This window comes from Schistocerca gregaria, chromosome 4 (assembly GCF_023897955.1).
Source record: "Schistocerca gregaria isolate iqSchGreg1 chromosome 4, iqSchGreg1.2, whole genome shotgun sequence".
In the NCBI taxonomy this organism is placed as follows: Eukaryota; Metazoa; Arthropoda; class Insecta; order Orthoptera; family Acrididae; genus Schistocerca; species Schistocerca gregaria.
The window spans coordinates 497239177-497257364 of record NC_064923.1 but is presented as its reverse complement, the minus strand read 5'-3'; the positions used below and the strand labels follow the sequence as shown (position 1 = coordinate 497257364).

Below are 18188 nucleotides of genomic sequence, written 5' to 3'. Positions count from 1 at the left end.
CACTATCTACCACAGACTCACAATTCAAATCATACAGACTGGAAAATTGATAGCATTTGAGTGCTAACTTACAGCTTTGTCTAGAAACATTTTGTCTCCAGAGAGGTGGTAAGTACTGAGGAGGCTTCCTAAGACTCTTATTGTGACTTCAAAGAGATTCACATCTCTGTTTATATCAAAATGGAGATTTTCAGCCACCCAGTTCCTAGCTTCCGCGAACTCTGTAGAAAAAGAAAAACAAGTACATAACTACAAATAAGGTTAAAATAAATTGCTTTATTTTAGATTTTACTACTGCCAGTGTACTTTCATGTTGAAATACACAATTATGAGTCTCATGAGTCTCCATGTAATAAAAAGACTAATCAAAATTTCCTACTATCAGAATAAATATTACACAAACTTCATTACCAGAGACAACTTCCAGCCAATGGCTGGATCTGTTTTACATATTTTCCTTTATTCTCCCACCAGCACTCTGCCAACACAGTGACACAATCTTTTCTTTTCCTCCAAATATTCTTCTCCACTCCTTTCAGCCAACTACTCCTTGCAATTTTATTATTTTTTTTTTAATTGTGAAATTCAGAGCATACTGTAATGCTCCAATATGAGGTCTGTTCAAAAAATTCCAGAAAATTTGTAATTTTGTGTCAATGGTGTGCTGGAGTGAAATGCAATTGCCATCCTTGCACACACCTGTATTTGTGTAGCTGCAGAAGTTTCAGTGTTGTATATCTGTTAGTTACTGTTCAGTGCTGTACCAAGAAGAACAATGTGTTGCACAGCTTGAGAATTAGAGAAGCAACACATCTGCATTAAATTTTGTGTGAAACTTAAGAAAATCTTGATCAAGATGCAACAAATGATGCAGGGAGCATTCGGTGACGAGCGCTTAAACTGTGCTAGGTGTTACAAATGACTCAGATAGTTTAAAAATGGCTCGACAGAGGTTAAAGATCCTTGTTCAGGATGCCTTTCTACCTTCTAGTGACAGTGCTTATGCCAGGAACATTAATGAAATTGTGTGTGCCAATCGAAGACAGACTGTCCTGGAGATTGCAGAAGAATGTAACATTTCAGCTGGATTATGTCATGGAGTCCTGACACAGCATCCTGGATGCTTAGTGTAGCTGCCAAGTTAGTCACACAGCTCATGAGTCAAGACCAGAAAGACCTTCACCTCGCAACCTGTTATGAGCTTTTAGGTCACACAAATGAGAATGAGATGTTCCTCAAGAGAATTATTACTGGTGATGAGACATGGGTCTATGATTACGATGTTGAGACCGTGGTTCACTCTTCACAGTGGGTCAGGGAAAGTTCTCCAAGACCAAAAACAACTTGTCAGGTCAGATCAAATGTCAAAGCCACGATGATAGTTTTCTTTGACTTTGAAGGATTAGTTAATCATGAATTCATGCCATGTGGATAAACTGTTAATCCCTGGTACTATCAGGATGTGTTACGGTGCCTTTGAGAAAATGTGAGAAGGAAATGGCCTGAACTACTGAGAGACAATTCATGGTTCTTGCATCATGATAGCGCACCCATACATTCATCCCTGTTGATGTGTGAGTACTGCACAAGAAACTAAATCACCATACTGCCTCATTCTCCATGCTCTCTAGACCTGGCCATTGCGGACTTCTTTTTAATTCCAATGTTGAATACCCCATTGAAAGGATGAATATTTGCATTGATATACGAGATAAAAGAAAATTCGCAGATGGCATTTTGTGCAACCCAGCAAGACGCATACCAAGACTGCTTCTGGAAGTGGAAACGGCGTTGGGAGTGGTGTATCCAGCAAGACGCATACCAAGACTGCTTCTGGAAGTGGAAACGGCATTGGGATAGGTGTATCAATTATGGAGAAGAGTATTTCGAAGGAGACTACGCACAGTAAGTAAAAGAAAAATTTTGTGGGCAACATTCTGTAATTTATTGAGCAGATGTCATATGTCCAATTATATAGGTCAAGGGGAGCATCCATGGGGATTAAAAAAATGAAAGTATGGGGAAAAGTAAGTACATTTCAACAAATGCCAATAACACTACTGCATTTATAGTTACATGATACTGTCTATTTCTGATACAAGGTACAATTGTATCCATGTTTATTAAGATGAAACTGTTTCGTGTCTTATAAATGGAAAGATTTTACAACTGAGGATAATTGTTCCAAATACAACAGTAATATTTACATAAATTTTTTCAACATAAATTTGTGACGTAATGTACATGATCAAAGATGTGAACCCTCTTTTCCTTTTATTTTGTTGTGTAGCATAGTTTCTCAAAAAAGAATTTAAAAATTTAATGTGTTATAAAATATGTACTAAGTACAAGATAAAAACTATTTTGAAGTTATGTGATTCACAAAATTGATTTTGATGTCTGATATGCTGAACCATGAGCCAAGATAATCATAGAGTAAGGAGGTTCCTAAGATGCAACATATAAAAAACTCCTGTTCCAGAAGTATGTAGAATGAGTAGACCTTGGAATCTGCATGTAAGTTTTTGTAAACTACATAATCACTAATACTCTTTCATATTATAGGATAAAAATGCAATAATTTGTACAAGATGTCCTCACTGCCATTTGATGATCAGCTTAGGTCTAAAATTAGCAATGAAAAATAAATTATTGTTTCAAAGCAGTGTGAATAACTGTATCTTTCATCCCCCCAGATATTTGTAAATTTCTTTCAGGCAGTGAGGTAACATACACAGAATATTTTTGTGACTAACAACTGCAGAGAAGAAGATGAAATTTGTGTGAATGTTTGAAGATTTATTTAAATGTTTGAATAGTTCAAGATACTGAGGGTTCTTGCACATCATATTAGTGAATCTTAAACTTTCAGTGGCTTCCTCCATCGTCACTGACAGGATATTACATTTCAGTATACCATTAGGTACATTAGTTGGCCAAATTACAGTTTGTCATGGAGACGTCATGAAGTCACAGAATTTACCGGAGATTATGTTGTTGCCCATGACTGAAGAGCATTGCTCATTTCTTTAGTCAGTGGATGACACAACTGATTTCTCTGTTGCTTTTCAGCATCAAGCACTTGTTTCCAAGCACCACTAAGTGTGTAGCAACTGTCACACATTGTGATCTCGGTGGTTTCTTTGATAATCAAATCTCAGTAAGTATACGCATGAGATAATATTCCTGTTTTGTAAAAGACAATTGTTTGTTCACAAGATTGTGTTCAGCAACAGCATATTCATCAATATCACAATATTTAAGTGGTGTTAGCTTTTGTGTGACATTCTGAAAGCGTTCGTACTGACTGAGAAATGTAACTGCTAGCCCATTCACAAGGTGTTTTAAAATTCCAGGAACACTGAGATCAAGTCTGTCGTTTATTAGGCACCACATCTCTCTAATTTTCTTCAGCGGTTGGAAAATGGAATGAATACTATGTCCATCCAAGATTTTGCCTATTTTATTTCTCATAGCTCTAATGACATGGAGGAATTCTATGAGCTGCTCATCTTCTGATCAGTGAGTATCTCGGTGTTTTTCTTTCTTAGATATGGCTAACTTAATATCTCAACCATAATAGCCATTCTTTTGGGACATGTTTCTTATCAGATATAACCCCCCATGAACCATGGGCATTGCTATTGGTGGTAGCTTGCGTGCCTTGGTGATACAGAAACCTGTACTGTAGGTGTAACCACAATGGAGGGTATCTGTAGAGAAGCCACACAAATTTAAGGTTCCTGAAGAGCGGCACAGCAGCCTTTTCAGTAGCTGCTGTGGTAAAAGTCTAGATGATTAACTTAAACGGCCTTGCTGTGCTGGTACTGCGAACGGCTGACAGCAAGGGAAACTACAGCCGTAATTTTTCCTGAGGGCATGCGGCTTTACTGTATGGTTAAATGATGGCATCCTCTTGGGCAAAAAATCCCACAGATAAAATAGCCCCTCATTTGGATCTCCAGGTGGGGACTTCTCAGGAAGATGTCATTATCAGGAGAAACAAAACTGGCATTCTACAGATCAGAGCATGGAATGTTCAATCCCTTAATCGGGCATGTACGTTAGCAAATTTAATAAGTGAGAGAGATAAGTTGAATTTACATATAGTGGGAATCAGTGAAGCTAGGTGGCAGCAGGAACAGGACTTCAGGTCAAGTGTATACAGGGTTATAAAAAGAAAATCATGGGTAATGCAGGAATGGGTTTAATAATGAATAAGAAAAAAGGAATCCATGTAAGCTACTATGGACAGCATAGCGAACACACTATTGTAGCTAAGATAGACCGCAGTAGTAAAAGATTATATACCAGCTAATTCCACACATGATAAAGAAATTGAAGGAATGTAAGATGACACACAAGAAATTATCTAAATAGTTAAGAGAGAAAAAAATCTGTGATGGGGGACTGGAATTTGACAGACAGAAAAGGAAGAGAAAGAAAAATTAATAGGTGATTATGGACTGGGGGAAAGGAATTAAAGAGGAAGCCGCCTGGTAGAATTTTGCCAGAGCATAATTTAATCACTGCTAACACATGGTTTAAGAACCACGAAACAAGGTTGTATTGTGGCAGAGACCCAGAGACACTAGAAAGTTTTAGTGTGATTATATAATGGTAAGACAGAGATTTCAGAACCAGATTTTAAATTGTCAGACATTTCCAGTGGCATATGTGCAGTCTGACCACAATTTACTAGTTATGAACTGTACATTAAAACCAAAAAAATTGCAAAAAGGTAGGAACTTGAATACGTTGAAAGAACCAGAAATTGTTGAGAGTTTCACAGGGAGCACTAGCCAACAGTTGAGTAGAACAGGGGAAATGAGAACAGTAGAAGCCAAATGGGTAGCTTTAAGATATGAAATATTTACAGCAGCAGAGGATCAAATAGGTAAAAATACAAGGCCTAACAGAGCCCCTTGGATAACACCAAAGGTATTGAATTTAATTGTTGAAAGCATAAAATATGAAAATGCTGCAAATAAAGCAGGCAAAAGGGAACAAGAACGTCTAAAAATGAGATTGGCAGAAAATGCAAAATGACTATGCAGGAATGGCTAGGGACAAATGTAAACCAAATGAAAACCGGTCCTACACAAAGAAGGGAAAGTTGAAAGGTGAAAATAGCATACAAAGGGTCTTTACATGGGAGACGGACTTGAAGGAAATTGTACAGAACTGGAAGAGGACATATATGAAGATGAGATGGGAGAATTGATACTGCGAGAAGAATTTGACAATCCACTGAAAGACCTAAGTTGAAACAAGGTCCCAGTAGTAGATCACATTCTGCCAGAACTATTGATAGCCTTGGAAGAGCTAGTCCTGATGAAACTCTCCATCTGGCATGCAAGATGTATGAGACAGGCGAAATACCCTCAGACTTCAAGAAGAATATAAAAATTCCAATTCCAAAGACAGAAGGTGCTGGCAGGTGTGAATATTACCAAACTATCAGTTCAATTAAGTCATGGTTGCAAAATACTAAGACGAACTCTTTACAGAACGATTGAAAAACTTACAGATAACAACCTTGGGGAAGATCAGTTTGGATTTCAGAGAAATGTAGATACATGCGAGGCAATACTGACCCTACAACTTTCTTAGAAAACAGGTTAAGGAAAGCCAAACCAATGTTTTTATAGCATTTGTAGACTCTGAGAAAGCTTTTGCCAATGTTGAATGGAACACTGTTTTTGAAATTCTGAAGGTAGCAGGGGTAAAATACAGGGAGCAAAAGCCCATTTTTAACTTGTGCAGACTCCTGTCAGCAGTTATAAAAGTCATGGGGCATGAAAGGGAAGTAGTGGTTGAGAAGGGAGTGTGAGACATGGCTGTAGCCTATCCCCGATGTTATTCAGTCTGTACACTGGCCAAGCAGTAAAGGAAACCAAAGAAAAATTTGGAGTAGGAAATAAAGTCAAGGGAGAAGAAATAAAAAGTTTGAGGTTTGCTGAAGACACCATAATTCTGTCAGAAACAAATGACTTGGAAGAGCATTTGAATGGAATTGACAGTCTCTTAAAAGGAAAATATAAGATGAACATAAAAAAAGGATAATGGAATGTTGTCAAATTAAAATCAGGTGACTGCTGAGGGAATTAGATTAGCAAATGAAACACATAAAGTAGTAGAAAAGTTTGCTATTTGGGCAACAAAATAAATGATGATGGTCGGAGTAGAGGGGATATAGAATGTAGACTGGCAATGGCAAGAAAAGCATTTCTGAAGAAGAGAAATTTGTTAACATGACTTAAATGTTAGGAAGTCTTTTCTGAAGACATTTGTCTTGAGTGTAGGAATGTATGGATGTGAGATATGGATGGTAAATAGTTCAGACAAGAAGAGGACAGAAGCTTTTGAAATGTGGTGCTACAGAAGAATGTTGCAGATTAGGTGGATAGATGATGTAACTAATAAGCAGATACTTAATAGAAATGGGAGACCAGAAATTTGTGGTACAACTCGACTAAAAGAAGGGATCGGTTGATAGGACACATTCCAAGACATCAAGGGATCACCAGTTTGGTACTGAAGGGGAGTGTGGCAGGTAAAAATTGTAGAGGGAGACCAAGAAACAAATACCGTAATCAGATTCACAAGTATGTAGGCTGCAGTCGTTATTTGGAGATGAAGAGAATCGCACAGGGTACAGTAGTGAGGAGACCTGCATCAAACCAGTCTTCAGACTGAAGACAACAACATCAGATATTTTATCTTGGAATCCAGGTGTTCCTTGTCACAGATAGTTCTTAGCTCTGTGTATCAGTGTCTTGAAAACTTCTTTCTTATGGACTGGATGATGAAAGATTTATGCAGCATTATACTGGGGATACATGTTACCTACTGATAAACAGAGTGCCTTAGCCACCCACTTTGTTCATTTCGCCACATGGAATCTTAGCTCTTTACCTGTTCGTTGACCATATGAATAGTATGTGCTCTAATATCAAGTTCACTGCTGAGATGGAGCGAGAATTATAATTAACATTTTTAGATGTTCTATTTGAAAAAAATAGAAGATGGGCAGCTAGGGCACTCTGTTTACTGAAAGCCAACACACACTGACCTTTATTTCTGTGCACAAAGCTCTCATCATCCAGCCCATAAGGAAGCAGTTTTCAATACATTGACGCACAGAGCTAAAAGTGTGACATGGAATACTTCCAATTCTGAAATTCCATATTTAAGAAAGGTATTCTACAAAACCTGTTGTTGTGATTGACACATTAAGCTAGAAACACACAGAGATACTCCTCCAGAAGATTATCAGCCAGTAGCATTCCTTCTTTTCTTTAGAGCTATGACCAACAAAATGGGCAGAGTCCTAAACAGACACAGTATTCACCCCATTTCCAACCACTCAAGAAAATTAGAGAGAGATGCTGCACCCAGTAAAAGACAGCCTTGATTTTAGTGTTCTTGGAGTTTATAATTTGGTTGGTCAATATGAACAATTTCAGAATGCTGCACAGAGTACCAATACGATATTAAATATTAAAATTTCTACAAATCTGCCGTTGCTGAATACACCCTCATGAACAAACATACTATTATGTCTCATAAAATAGGAATATTATCTCATGCATCTACCAAAAGGGATTGCTTATCCAACAACCCACTGAGATCAGAATGTGTAACAACAATTTTAATTGAGACAGTTGCTACATCCTTAGTGGTGCATAGAAACGGGTGCTTTATGCTGAAGGGCAACAGAGAAATCAATTGAATCATCCATCTAACAAAATCAGCATTGCTACCAAAGTTCTTCAGTCACGGACAGTGATAATTTCTAGTAGCATATGGAAGTTCCGTGACATCTCTATGATACAATTTACCCAACTAGAGTACCTAGTGGCGTACTGAAATATAATCTCTGGATGATGATGGACGAAGTTGCTGAAAGTTCGAGATTCACAAATCTGACACAGCAAGAACTATACAAAGTATTTACTCATGAATGTTACCATGAAAAACAACAATTTCAAGCTATTAATCAGAAATATAGATAGTTCTTCCTTCTTTTCCTTGTGCCTTTGTCCTGCATCAGCTTAGGGTCAATGTGGCTGTTACAGATTTGGCCTGGTTAATTTAAAGGGTGGCCAGATGCCCTTCCTATCACCACTCCTTTAACCCCTAGTACAGAATACATGTACCACACCAGTTTGCATGGTCTGATACTTGTATGAAAGTGACCAAAGTATTCTAAATGTTTGCGAGTCATTGAACTGAGGTAGAACTTGGGTACCTGACCAACATATACCCAGTGGGATGTGGAAAACCACCGAGAAACCACATCCAGGCTGGTTGACAAACCAGCATTCATTGTTAACCCTGCAGGTGGATTCAATCCGAGCCAGCACACCTTCCCATTCTGGCAGCAGCACTAATGTGCATGGCTAATGGTTAACGGGACGTGTGAACAGGTATTTAATAATAAAAGTAATGACATACAAAAAGTATGAGGACTGTGTTTGACATTTTTACATAAGTATTGGGAGGTGTGTAGGAGAGGGGGGGGGGGGGAGATTATTGGTGCAAATTGTTTTATTGTTTCTCAAACTATTTTCACTTTAAAATTTCTGCACTTTTGAATATGTCAACCAATTCAGGAAATAGTTTTTCTACTCTGACGTTGTTAACTCAAAAACATGGTTTTCAAAGGATCCAACGGTTTTTTAGGTGCAATGAAAATCACTCCCCATGCATTTTTTTAATGTACAGGAGCAAGAATTTGTATTTTAGTGATAAATCAAGTGCAATGAGACATTAATTCAATTTTTCTCAGTCAAATAATCAGTACAAAATATGGTTATTTTCTGTCTGTTGGTTACTATTATTTTTAAAAATTACAAAGTGACCTGTTACAGACCTTCAGATCGTATGTTGTAGTTACAGTGTACACTATTGATAATGAAACTTGGAACTATTAGTTCATATTTCTTTAAAGTTCTTCACAAATGAATAAAGTTTGTTACTTTTGACAATGTAGGACAAGACAGATTGCTACTTACCATAAAGATGGCATGTTACGCTGCAAACAGGCACAGTTAAAAGGCAGTTAATAAAGCTTTCGACCACAGTCTTCATCAGTGAAAGAGAAAAACACACCATTCATACACACAAGCAAGCACACCTCATGCATACATGACCGCCACCTCCAGCATCTCGGGACAGAACACAACTATCACGTGGGATGCAAGCAGCAATCTTCAAGGGCAGGGAAGGGGAATGGAGAGTAGTATAAGGTGAGAGAGAGATGAACACTGTCTGGTGAAGTGTGCAAGGACTAGACTGATAACAGGTGCAGCGTCAGGAGGTTGTGGGGCAGGAAGGTGGGTAAAAAGGAGAGTTGTAGCACAGGATTGCAAATAAACAAGGTGGGAACGAGAATGGGGAAGAGATGATATGGGGTAGAAACTGTTGGATGGAGGGTGTGGGGAGGTATGTTACTGTAGGCTAAGGCTGGGACAATAAAGGGAGTGGAGAATGTGTTTTACAGATTACTCCCATATGTGCAGATCAGAAAAGCTGGTGGTGGAGGGAAGGATCCAGATGGCCATGCCATGGGGTGGTCTACTTTGATCTTGGTGACAATATGGTGGTGGACTTTCATCCTGGTGGACAGCTGGTTGGTAGTCATACCACTATAAAAAGGTGTGAAATGGTTGCAGCAGAGCTGGTAAATGACTTGCCTGCAGGGCATAGGGGTGAGCAGGGAAATGGATTCAGGGAAGAGGTTCTGGGGAGGGGCTAAGGCTTTAAGCAGGGATTGGAGATTGTGTTGGATTTCTGGGATGGGATACTCCGGCAGAGTTTATAGATGGTGGAGTCAGATAACTGGCGCAGGCCTTCTGCCAGGTAGTCACTGCGATACATAACAACAGTGGTGCAACGAAATGTTGGTGTTCTGAGGAAGGTACTTGAGGAAGAATAGTGAGGCTAAGTTGGTGATACGGAATTCCTGGAAGGTGACTAGCAGGTGATTAGGTGGGAGTGGGAGGGAGGATCATAATTGGATGGTGGGATGGTGGTATGAACTGGAAGAGGCATTTTTCAATGTTGGAATTAGGGTGGTTTTGGTTAGAGGGATTGGTGACAGAGAAGTGCTTCCATTGCAGGCATAAGGAGAAAAAGTGCTTCCATTGCAGGCATAAGGAGAAAAAGAGTAAGTCTTTGACAATTTTAGCATACTTAAATCTAGGTGTAAAGCTAAAGGTGAGGCCTTTGGATAAAACTGAAACTTCTATGGGTCTAAGGGTTAACAACAGCGTTACGGAAATGTTTTGATTCTGGATTTTGTGCGGAGACAGTATGGAGTTAGTTGGAATGTGGCAAGTTGAAAAGATCAGCTAGGGAAGGTTTATCTGCTATGAGGGGTGGAGGAAGAGGAACACTTTGGGTACAATTGGGGTTTGATAGTGGTACCCTGAGGTGAAAGCAGAATGTCAGCAGATTGATAACTTATGGAGGTTGTGTCTGAAATGGTCCTCAAGGTATTGGAGCACAAGGGATTCAGTTTCAGAGATGTGATGCATTGAGTAAGGATTGCCCAGTAGTAGTATCTTGCAGAGGGAGCAGAGGTGGTTCTGGGATGTCTGTGCCATGGAGATGTTTCTTTGCAGTACCTGGTTTGTGAGGGCCACAGATTAGTGGAATATGAAAAGATGTAGGGCACTGTAAAAGGAGGGGTGGGATCCAGAGATAGGGATCTTTATGGTTAGGCTGTTTGGGGGAATTCCATTGTTTAGGTAGCATCTGAGAAACAGGATGGGTCGGGCCATTCCAAAAGTCCAAAACAACCACCAATCCCTGCTTAAAGACTTAGGCCCTTCCCAGAACCTCTTGACTGAATCCATTTCCCTCTTCACCTCTACAACACCCTGCACACCCGCCTTCTATATGCTCCCCAAAATTCACAAACCCAACAATCCTGGACACCCCATTGTGGCTGGTTACTGTGCACCCAATGAAAGAATTTTGGCCCTCATTGACCAACATCACAAACCAATTGCCCAAAATGTAGCCTCCCACATCAAAGACACCAACCACTTCTTCCTCCAACAATGCACCTTCCCCCACTCCTCTACCTCCTGGATCCCTACTTGTCACAGTTGATGCTACCTCCCTACACCAACATCCCTCATGCTCAGGGTCTTACTGCTTTCCCCAACATCCTTCAGACTCCAAAACCACTACCTCTTTCCTCATACACTTTACTTGCTTTATCGTAAACCACAAATACTTCTCCTTTGCAGGGAAGGTATGTAAAAAAAAAAATCCCTGGCACAACTGTGGGCAGTGCATGGCATCCTCCTGTGCCAACCTTTTCATGGGCCATCTAGAGACCTTCTTTGCCTACTGAAATACCAAACCCCTAGTCTGGTTCAGTGATGGTATCTTCATGATCTGGACTGAGGGCCAAGACACCCAATCTTCATTCCTTCACAATCTCAACACTTTTTCTCTAATCCACTTCATATAATCCTCCTCAATCCAGCATGTCACCTTCCTACATGTTGACATCCTCCTCTCTGATGGCACCAACCACACCTCTGTCCACATTAAACCCACCAACCACCAACAGTACCTGCATTTTGACACCTGTCATCCCTTTTACACCAAAAAATCCGACTCATACAGTCTGGCCATCCAGGGATGGTGTATCTACAGTGACAAGGACACCCTTGCTCAATATGCTGAGGGTCTCACCAAGGCCTTCACAGACAAGCACTGTCCCCCAGACATAGTCTGTAAACAGATCTCCTATGCCATTTCCCTTCACATCTCCAATCCATCTGCCACCTCTAGGGACCAGCCACAAAGGTGTGTCCCCTTCATCACATAGTACCACTGGAACAACTGAACCACATCCTTCGCCACGGCTTTGATTACCTATCGTGCTCTGAAAAGAGGGATATCCTACCTGAGATACTTCTCACCCCTCCTAAAGCAGTGTTCCGTTGCCTACCCAAACTCCACAACATCCTAGTCCATCCCTATGCCACTCTCAAGCCCAACTTCTGGCCACAAGGATTGTATCCGTGTAGAAGACCCAAGTGCAAGACCTGCTCAATCCACCCACCCAGCATTTCCTGTTTCAGTTGTGACACAGGTTTATCATACCCCATCAAGGACTGGGCCACTTGTGAAAGCAGCCATGTCATTTACCAGCTCTGCTACAACACTTTCACAGCTTTTTATATTGGTATGACAACCAACCAGCTGTACACCAGGATGAACAGCTACCGCCAAACTGTGGCCAAGAAGAAAACAGACCACTCACTGGCACAACATGCACCTGAAGATAATATACTTTATTTCAATGGCTGCTTCACTACCTGATGCACCTGGATTCTTTCCTCCACCATCAGATTTTCTGCAATGTGCAGATGGGCGTTATTCAAACAACACATTCTTGTCTTCTGTAATTATCCCAGCCTCAACCTACGATACATTACTGCCCCCACACCCTCCACCCAATAATTTCTACCCCTTTGTCCTATTATCTCCTCCCTCTTCTCATTTCCCACCCTGTTTATTTGCTGTCTTCTGCCAATGCACTCGCCCATCTTTCCCCAGTCTTCTCCTTTTCCCCCCAGCTCTCTGCTCCATAACCTTCTGATGCTGTGCTTGTTGGCATTCTAGTTCCTGCACACTCCACCAGACAGCATTTGTCTCTCTACCCACCCACACAGTACTATTCCTTCCCCTTCCCCTTCAGATTGCTGCTTGCATCCCACGTGATAACTGCATTCTGGCCGTGAAATTCTGCAGTTGTGTGTGCATGAGGTGCATTTGCTTCTATGCATGGTTGATACGAGTTTCTCTTTTGCTGATGAATACTGTGGTGTAAAGATTTACGAAAGTGTCTTTTAATTGTGCCTGACTGCAACTAAACATGTCTCCTTTATGGTAAGTAGGAATCTGTCTTTTCCTACATTGTTGATATTCCTACCTTTTTTTACATTGTTGATAATCCTATGTGGATTTTCCATTGTTTGATTTTGTTAGTTTTAGTTCATCTTTACAGGAATGGGAGGGATGAAGTAGTGAAGGCAGCAGAGGATCAAGTAGGTAAAAAGACGAGGGCTAGTAGAAATCCTTGGGTAACAGAAGAAATATTGAATTTAATTGATGAAAGGAGAAAATATAAAAATGCAGTAAATGAAGCAGGCAAAAAGGAATACAAACGTCTCAAAAATGACATCGACAGGAAGTGCAAAATGGCTAAGCAGGGATGGCTAGATGACAAATGTAAGGATGTAGAGGCTTATCTCACTAGGGGTAAGATAGATACTGCCTACAGGAAAATTGAAGAGACCTTTGGAGAAAAGAGGACCACTTGTATGAATATTAAGAGCTCAGATGGAAACCCAGTTCTAACCAAAGAAGGGAAAGCAGAAAGGTGGAAGGAGTATATAAAGGGTCTATACAAGGGTGATGTACTTGAGGACAATATTATGGAAATGGAAGAGGATGTAAATGAAGATGAAATGGGAGGTACGATACTGCGTGAAGAGTTTGACAGAGCACTGAAAGATCTGAGTTGAAACAAGGCCCCCGGGGTAGACAACATTCCATTGGAACTACTGACGGCCTTGGGAGAGCCAGTCCTGACAAAACTCTACCATCTGGTGAGCAAGATGTATGAGACAGGCGAAATACCCTCAGACTTCAAGAAGAATATAATGATTCCAATCGCAAAGAAAGCAGGTGTTGACAAATGTGAAAATTGCCGAACAATCAGTTTAATAAGCCACAGCTGCAAAATATTAACACGAATTCTTTACAGACGAATGGAAAAACTAGTAGAAGCCTACCTCGGGAAAGATCAGTTTGGATTCCGTAGAAATGTTGGAACACGTGAGGCAATACTGACCTTACGACTTATCTTCGAAGAAAGATTAAGGAAAGGCAAACCTACGTTTCTAGCATTTGTAGACTAAGAGACAGCTTTTGACAATGTTGACTGGAATACTCTCTTTCCAATTCTAAAGGTGGCAGGGGTAAAATACAGGGAGCAAAAGGCTATTTACAATTTGTACAGAAACCAGATGGCAGTTATAAGAGTCGAGGGACATGAAAGGGAAGCAGTGGTTGGGAAGGGAGTGAGACAGGGCTGTAGTCTATCCCCAATGTTATTCAATCTGTATGTTGAGTAAGCAGTGAAGGAAACAAAAGAAAAATTCGGAGTAGGTATTAAAGTCCATGGAGAAGAAATAAAAACTTTGAGGTTCGCCGATGACATCGTAATTCTGTCAGAGACAGCAAAGGACTTGGAAGAGCAGTTGAACGGAATGGATAGTGTCTTGAAAGGAGGATATAAGATGAACATAAACAAAAGCAAAACGAGGATAATGGAATGTAGTCGAATTAAGTCGGGTGATGCTGAGGGAATTAGATTAGGATGTGAGACACTTAAAGTAGTATTTGGGGAGCAAAATAACTGATGATGGTCGAAGTCGAGAGGATATAAATTGTAGACTGGCAATGGCAAGGAAAGAGTTTCTGAAGAAGAGAAATTTGTTAACATCGAGTATAAATTTAAGTGTCAGGAAGTCTTTTCTTAAAGTATTTGTATGGAGTGTAGCCATGTATGGAAGTGAAACATGGACGATAAATAGTTTGGACAAGAAGAGAATAGAAGCTTTCGAAATGTGATGTTACAGAATAATGCTGAAGATTAGATGGGTAGATCACGTGACTAATGAGGAGGTATTGAATAGGATTGGGGAGAAGAGGAGTTTGTGGCACAACTTGACCAGAAGAAGGGATCGGTTGGTAGGACATGTTCTGAGGCATCAAGGGATCACCAATTTGGTATTGGAGGGCAGCGTGGAGGGTAAAAATCGTAGAGGGAGACCAAGAGATGACTACACTAAGCAGATTCAGAAGAATGTAGGTTGCAGTAGGTACTGGGAAATGAAGAAGCTTGCACAGGATAGAGTAGCATGGAGAGCTGCATCAAACCAGTCTCAGGACTGAAGACCACAACAACAACAACAGTTAATCTTTAACATCCAATTAGTTGATTTCTGCTCACTTTCTGGCTCTCACAAATATATCCGAGCTCTCCATCTCCCATGATGATGTCAATAAAATTTTTTAAGGCATTTCCTTACACAAATTGGCACGAGAGGTATTTGGGGTTACAGCAACTTGTGAGAGAGCCATCAGGAACAGATCTTTTTTGAGCTATATTAAATGCACAATTTAATGATTCAACATTCCTAATAATGCCTCTATCTTATGATATATCACAAGCTGATCCTCTTCATCCAATTTAAACACAGCACTGAAGTTCAAGTGTGTGTGTGTGTGTGTGTGTGTGTGTGTGTGTGTGTGTGTGTGTGTGTGTGTAGTGGGGGAGGGGACTTAACAACCACGTTTGATTTTTTTATGAAGGTGACTAATTAAAAACAGTTGGAAAAACCAATCCACGATATTTTTGTTAAAATAAAAATTATCCAACGAAAACTGCAAGTGAAATTTCTATATTTTTAAAAACCTTTCTTTTACCGGGAATACGGAAGCGTCCGATCCCGCCCGTCTGCTTTGACCAATGACATTACAAATATGGCAGAAACGACCATAAACGACCAACATGGCACATATGAGGACGAAAATACATCGAAAAACAAACACACACACTTTCCACAAAAAGCCTAATGACACCAACGGGACAAGCGCGGGAAATGGGGTGTTTTTGGGTGGGGGCAAATTAAATATAAACAAATTTAGACACTCACCCCCATACAAAACCACACAAAACTCCCCAAATACCACTAAACACAATATCATCTGGAATTAGACACTTCCCTTGACCTATATAGCTCAACAGCAGCTCCCGATCCCATAAATTAGGATCAAACACTGCCCTTGGCCTATATAGCTTAAAAACATCTCCCGATACCAATATCAACATACACAGCCACAGATTGGAATCGAACACTTCCCTTGACCTGTGCACTGTTAATTTTATCTGTCATATCCGTTCTTAAACAAAAACAACAACCGATTAATTTTACTAAAATTACCACACGATGTACAGCGAACAACACTAAATTAACCTTCACATAAAATCGTTAACTCACTGAAACGAATTCCTCTACAAACACATCCGACACTCGAACAATTCTAGATAATGATCAAAAGCAAACTGAGCCCATTACACCACACAAACAAAAACCCTGAACATACCGCCAGAGAGCACAACAAACCACAACACGACGACATCTACAAACATGCCACACTCACAAACCAAACTCCACGCCGTCATGACGTCACACACGACAACGCCCTTACGTCATGGGTCAAAGCCGACGTGTGGGATCGAACGCTTCTGTCGACCCCTTTTACCACTCACTGTAAACAAACTAATCAGCCAGTTTCTGAGCTGCCACTGTTTTAACAACAACAAATGACAAATTCACATATTTTAAAACAATAGTAACATCATATCTCAAAAGTGGTGTGTAAAACTTAAAAGGCGACTTCTTAAGGCGGATAAAGCCTGCCAAGGGTTTAAAAAAAGAAGAAGTAGAAGAAGAAGAAGATCCTATAAAGTTGGTTAAAGCAGCAGAGATGGGAATAACACAAAAGGAATCTGGAAAATTGTTTAAGAACATTTGGAACAACACTGTACTTCTACTACTTAACAAGAAAGGAGATAGAAAGAACAAAACTATAGATTCATTAGTTTTTACTCAAGTAATGGGGGAAAAGAGGATTAATATATGGTGTAAAGCACAAAAAACTATTTTAAAGATGTAATTCACAGATTCTGAGAAAGCTTTGGCTCAGTTTGAGCAAAATCTGTGCCAAGAGCCATCGATAAATGAGGCACCAATTAAATCCATATTTGTACACTGGAGAATATATACATAAGTGCTACAGCTTCCATTATACTTTAACACATTAGCAGAGATTCAGAGTTGGAGAATGAGTTAGGCAAGTAAGTTCCATACCATTAAAACTATCTCAGCAGTACTGGAAGAAGTTTTCAAATCCTTAAGCTGGGAATATGAAAAAACATGTACATGGAACTTGTGCCAACCACTTTATTTCACTGGTAACATCTTACTGTTTGTCTCCAAAGCAGATAAATCTGAACAATGTATGAAATTATTCCATAGAGAGTATTTGAAAACAGGCTGGAAAATCACTTGTAATAATACTGAAATAAAATGTAATAAACACACAGATAAAAACAAATACAAATAAACTGTGAAATCAGTGACTGGATGGGTAGGGAAAAAAAACAGGCCTTGAGAGCTCTTGATGACGCAAACAGTGTTTTTAAATGAATATTCCAGTATATCTGCAACAAGAACTATGCAGTTAGTGTTTATTATTGGCTTTGACTGATAACGGCGATACATGAATAAGATAAATGGTGGGCTCCATGTGGTTCCCAAGTCGTGCAGCAACCGTAAAATTACCAAATATGCAGCAACCAGTCACAAAATCATGTTTTATTTATTCACTTTTGCAAATCGATTTCAACTGATTAACAGCCATTATCGGTGCTTTCAACCAATATGGCCCAGAGTAGTAATACTGTCTTAAACAGAGGTCAAACAAAGTATTACTACTCAGGGCACATATTGGTTGAAAGCATCGATGATGGCTGTTAATCAATTGAAATCGATTTGCAAAACTGAATAAATAAAACATGATTTTGTGACTGATTGCTGTACATTTGGTAATTACATGAATAAGAAACACTCAAAAACTGAAGGCAATTCAATGAGCAATGAAGATATGCAAGATGGGCACTGTGAAGAGACAGGAAAACAAACAAGAAGATTATGATATAGACCAAAGCCCACATCATAAAGGAATGTAATGAAAATTAAATTGAGGTGGTTAGGGCCCAAAATATTTAGCATTCTTCTTGAATGACTATCATACACTGAAGTAGCCAAATGTCACTGGAAGAATTCTGTCCCCCTCTAGGATGCTGAAGGTATAATTGCCGGAAGTTTGAAGACAAGTTACCTATGTTTTGTGAGTGAAGGCAATTATTTTTGGAATTCACTGAAACACTTTTTTGCTGTCACAGCTACTTTAATTAAAGTAGTAAATACTACAGGAAAATAATAGGGTTGTATAAAATCTTACAATACCTGAGGTTTTACTGACTGTTCCTCCATTTAAGTCCTAGTGACTGGTAGCAT

The 18188-nt window shown here is 39.7% G+C and overlaps 1 protein-coding gene across 1 annotated transcript in view; it reads right to left on the bottom strand.

Moving 5' to 3' along the window:
* LOC126267052 (endoplasmic reticulum mannosyl-oligosaccharide 1,2-alpha-mannosidase) overlaps nucleotides 1-18188 on the bottom strand; it is a 112502-nt gene that overhangs the window by 61823 nt on the left and 32491 nt on the right. The window contains exon 5 of the mRNA XM_049971890.1: nucleotides 73-221. Coding sequence (XP_049827847.1) covers nucleotides 73-221 — 149 coding nt within the window. The remainder of the gene's footprint in view (nucleotides 1-72; nucleotides 222-18188) is intronic.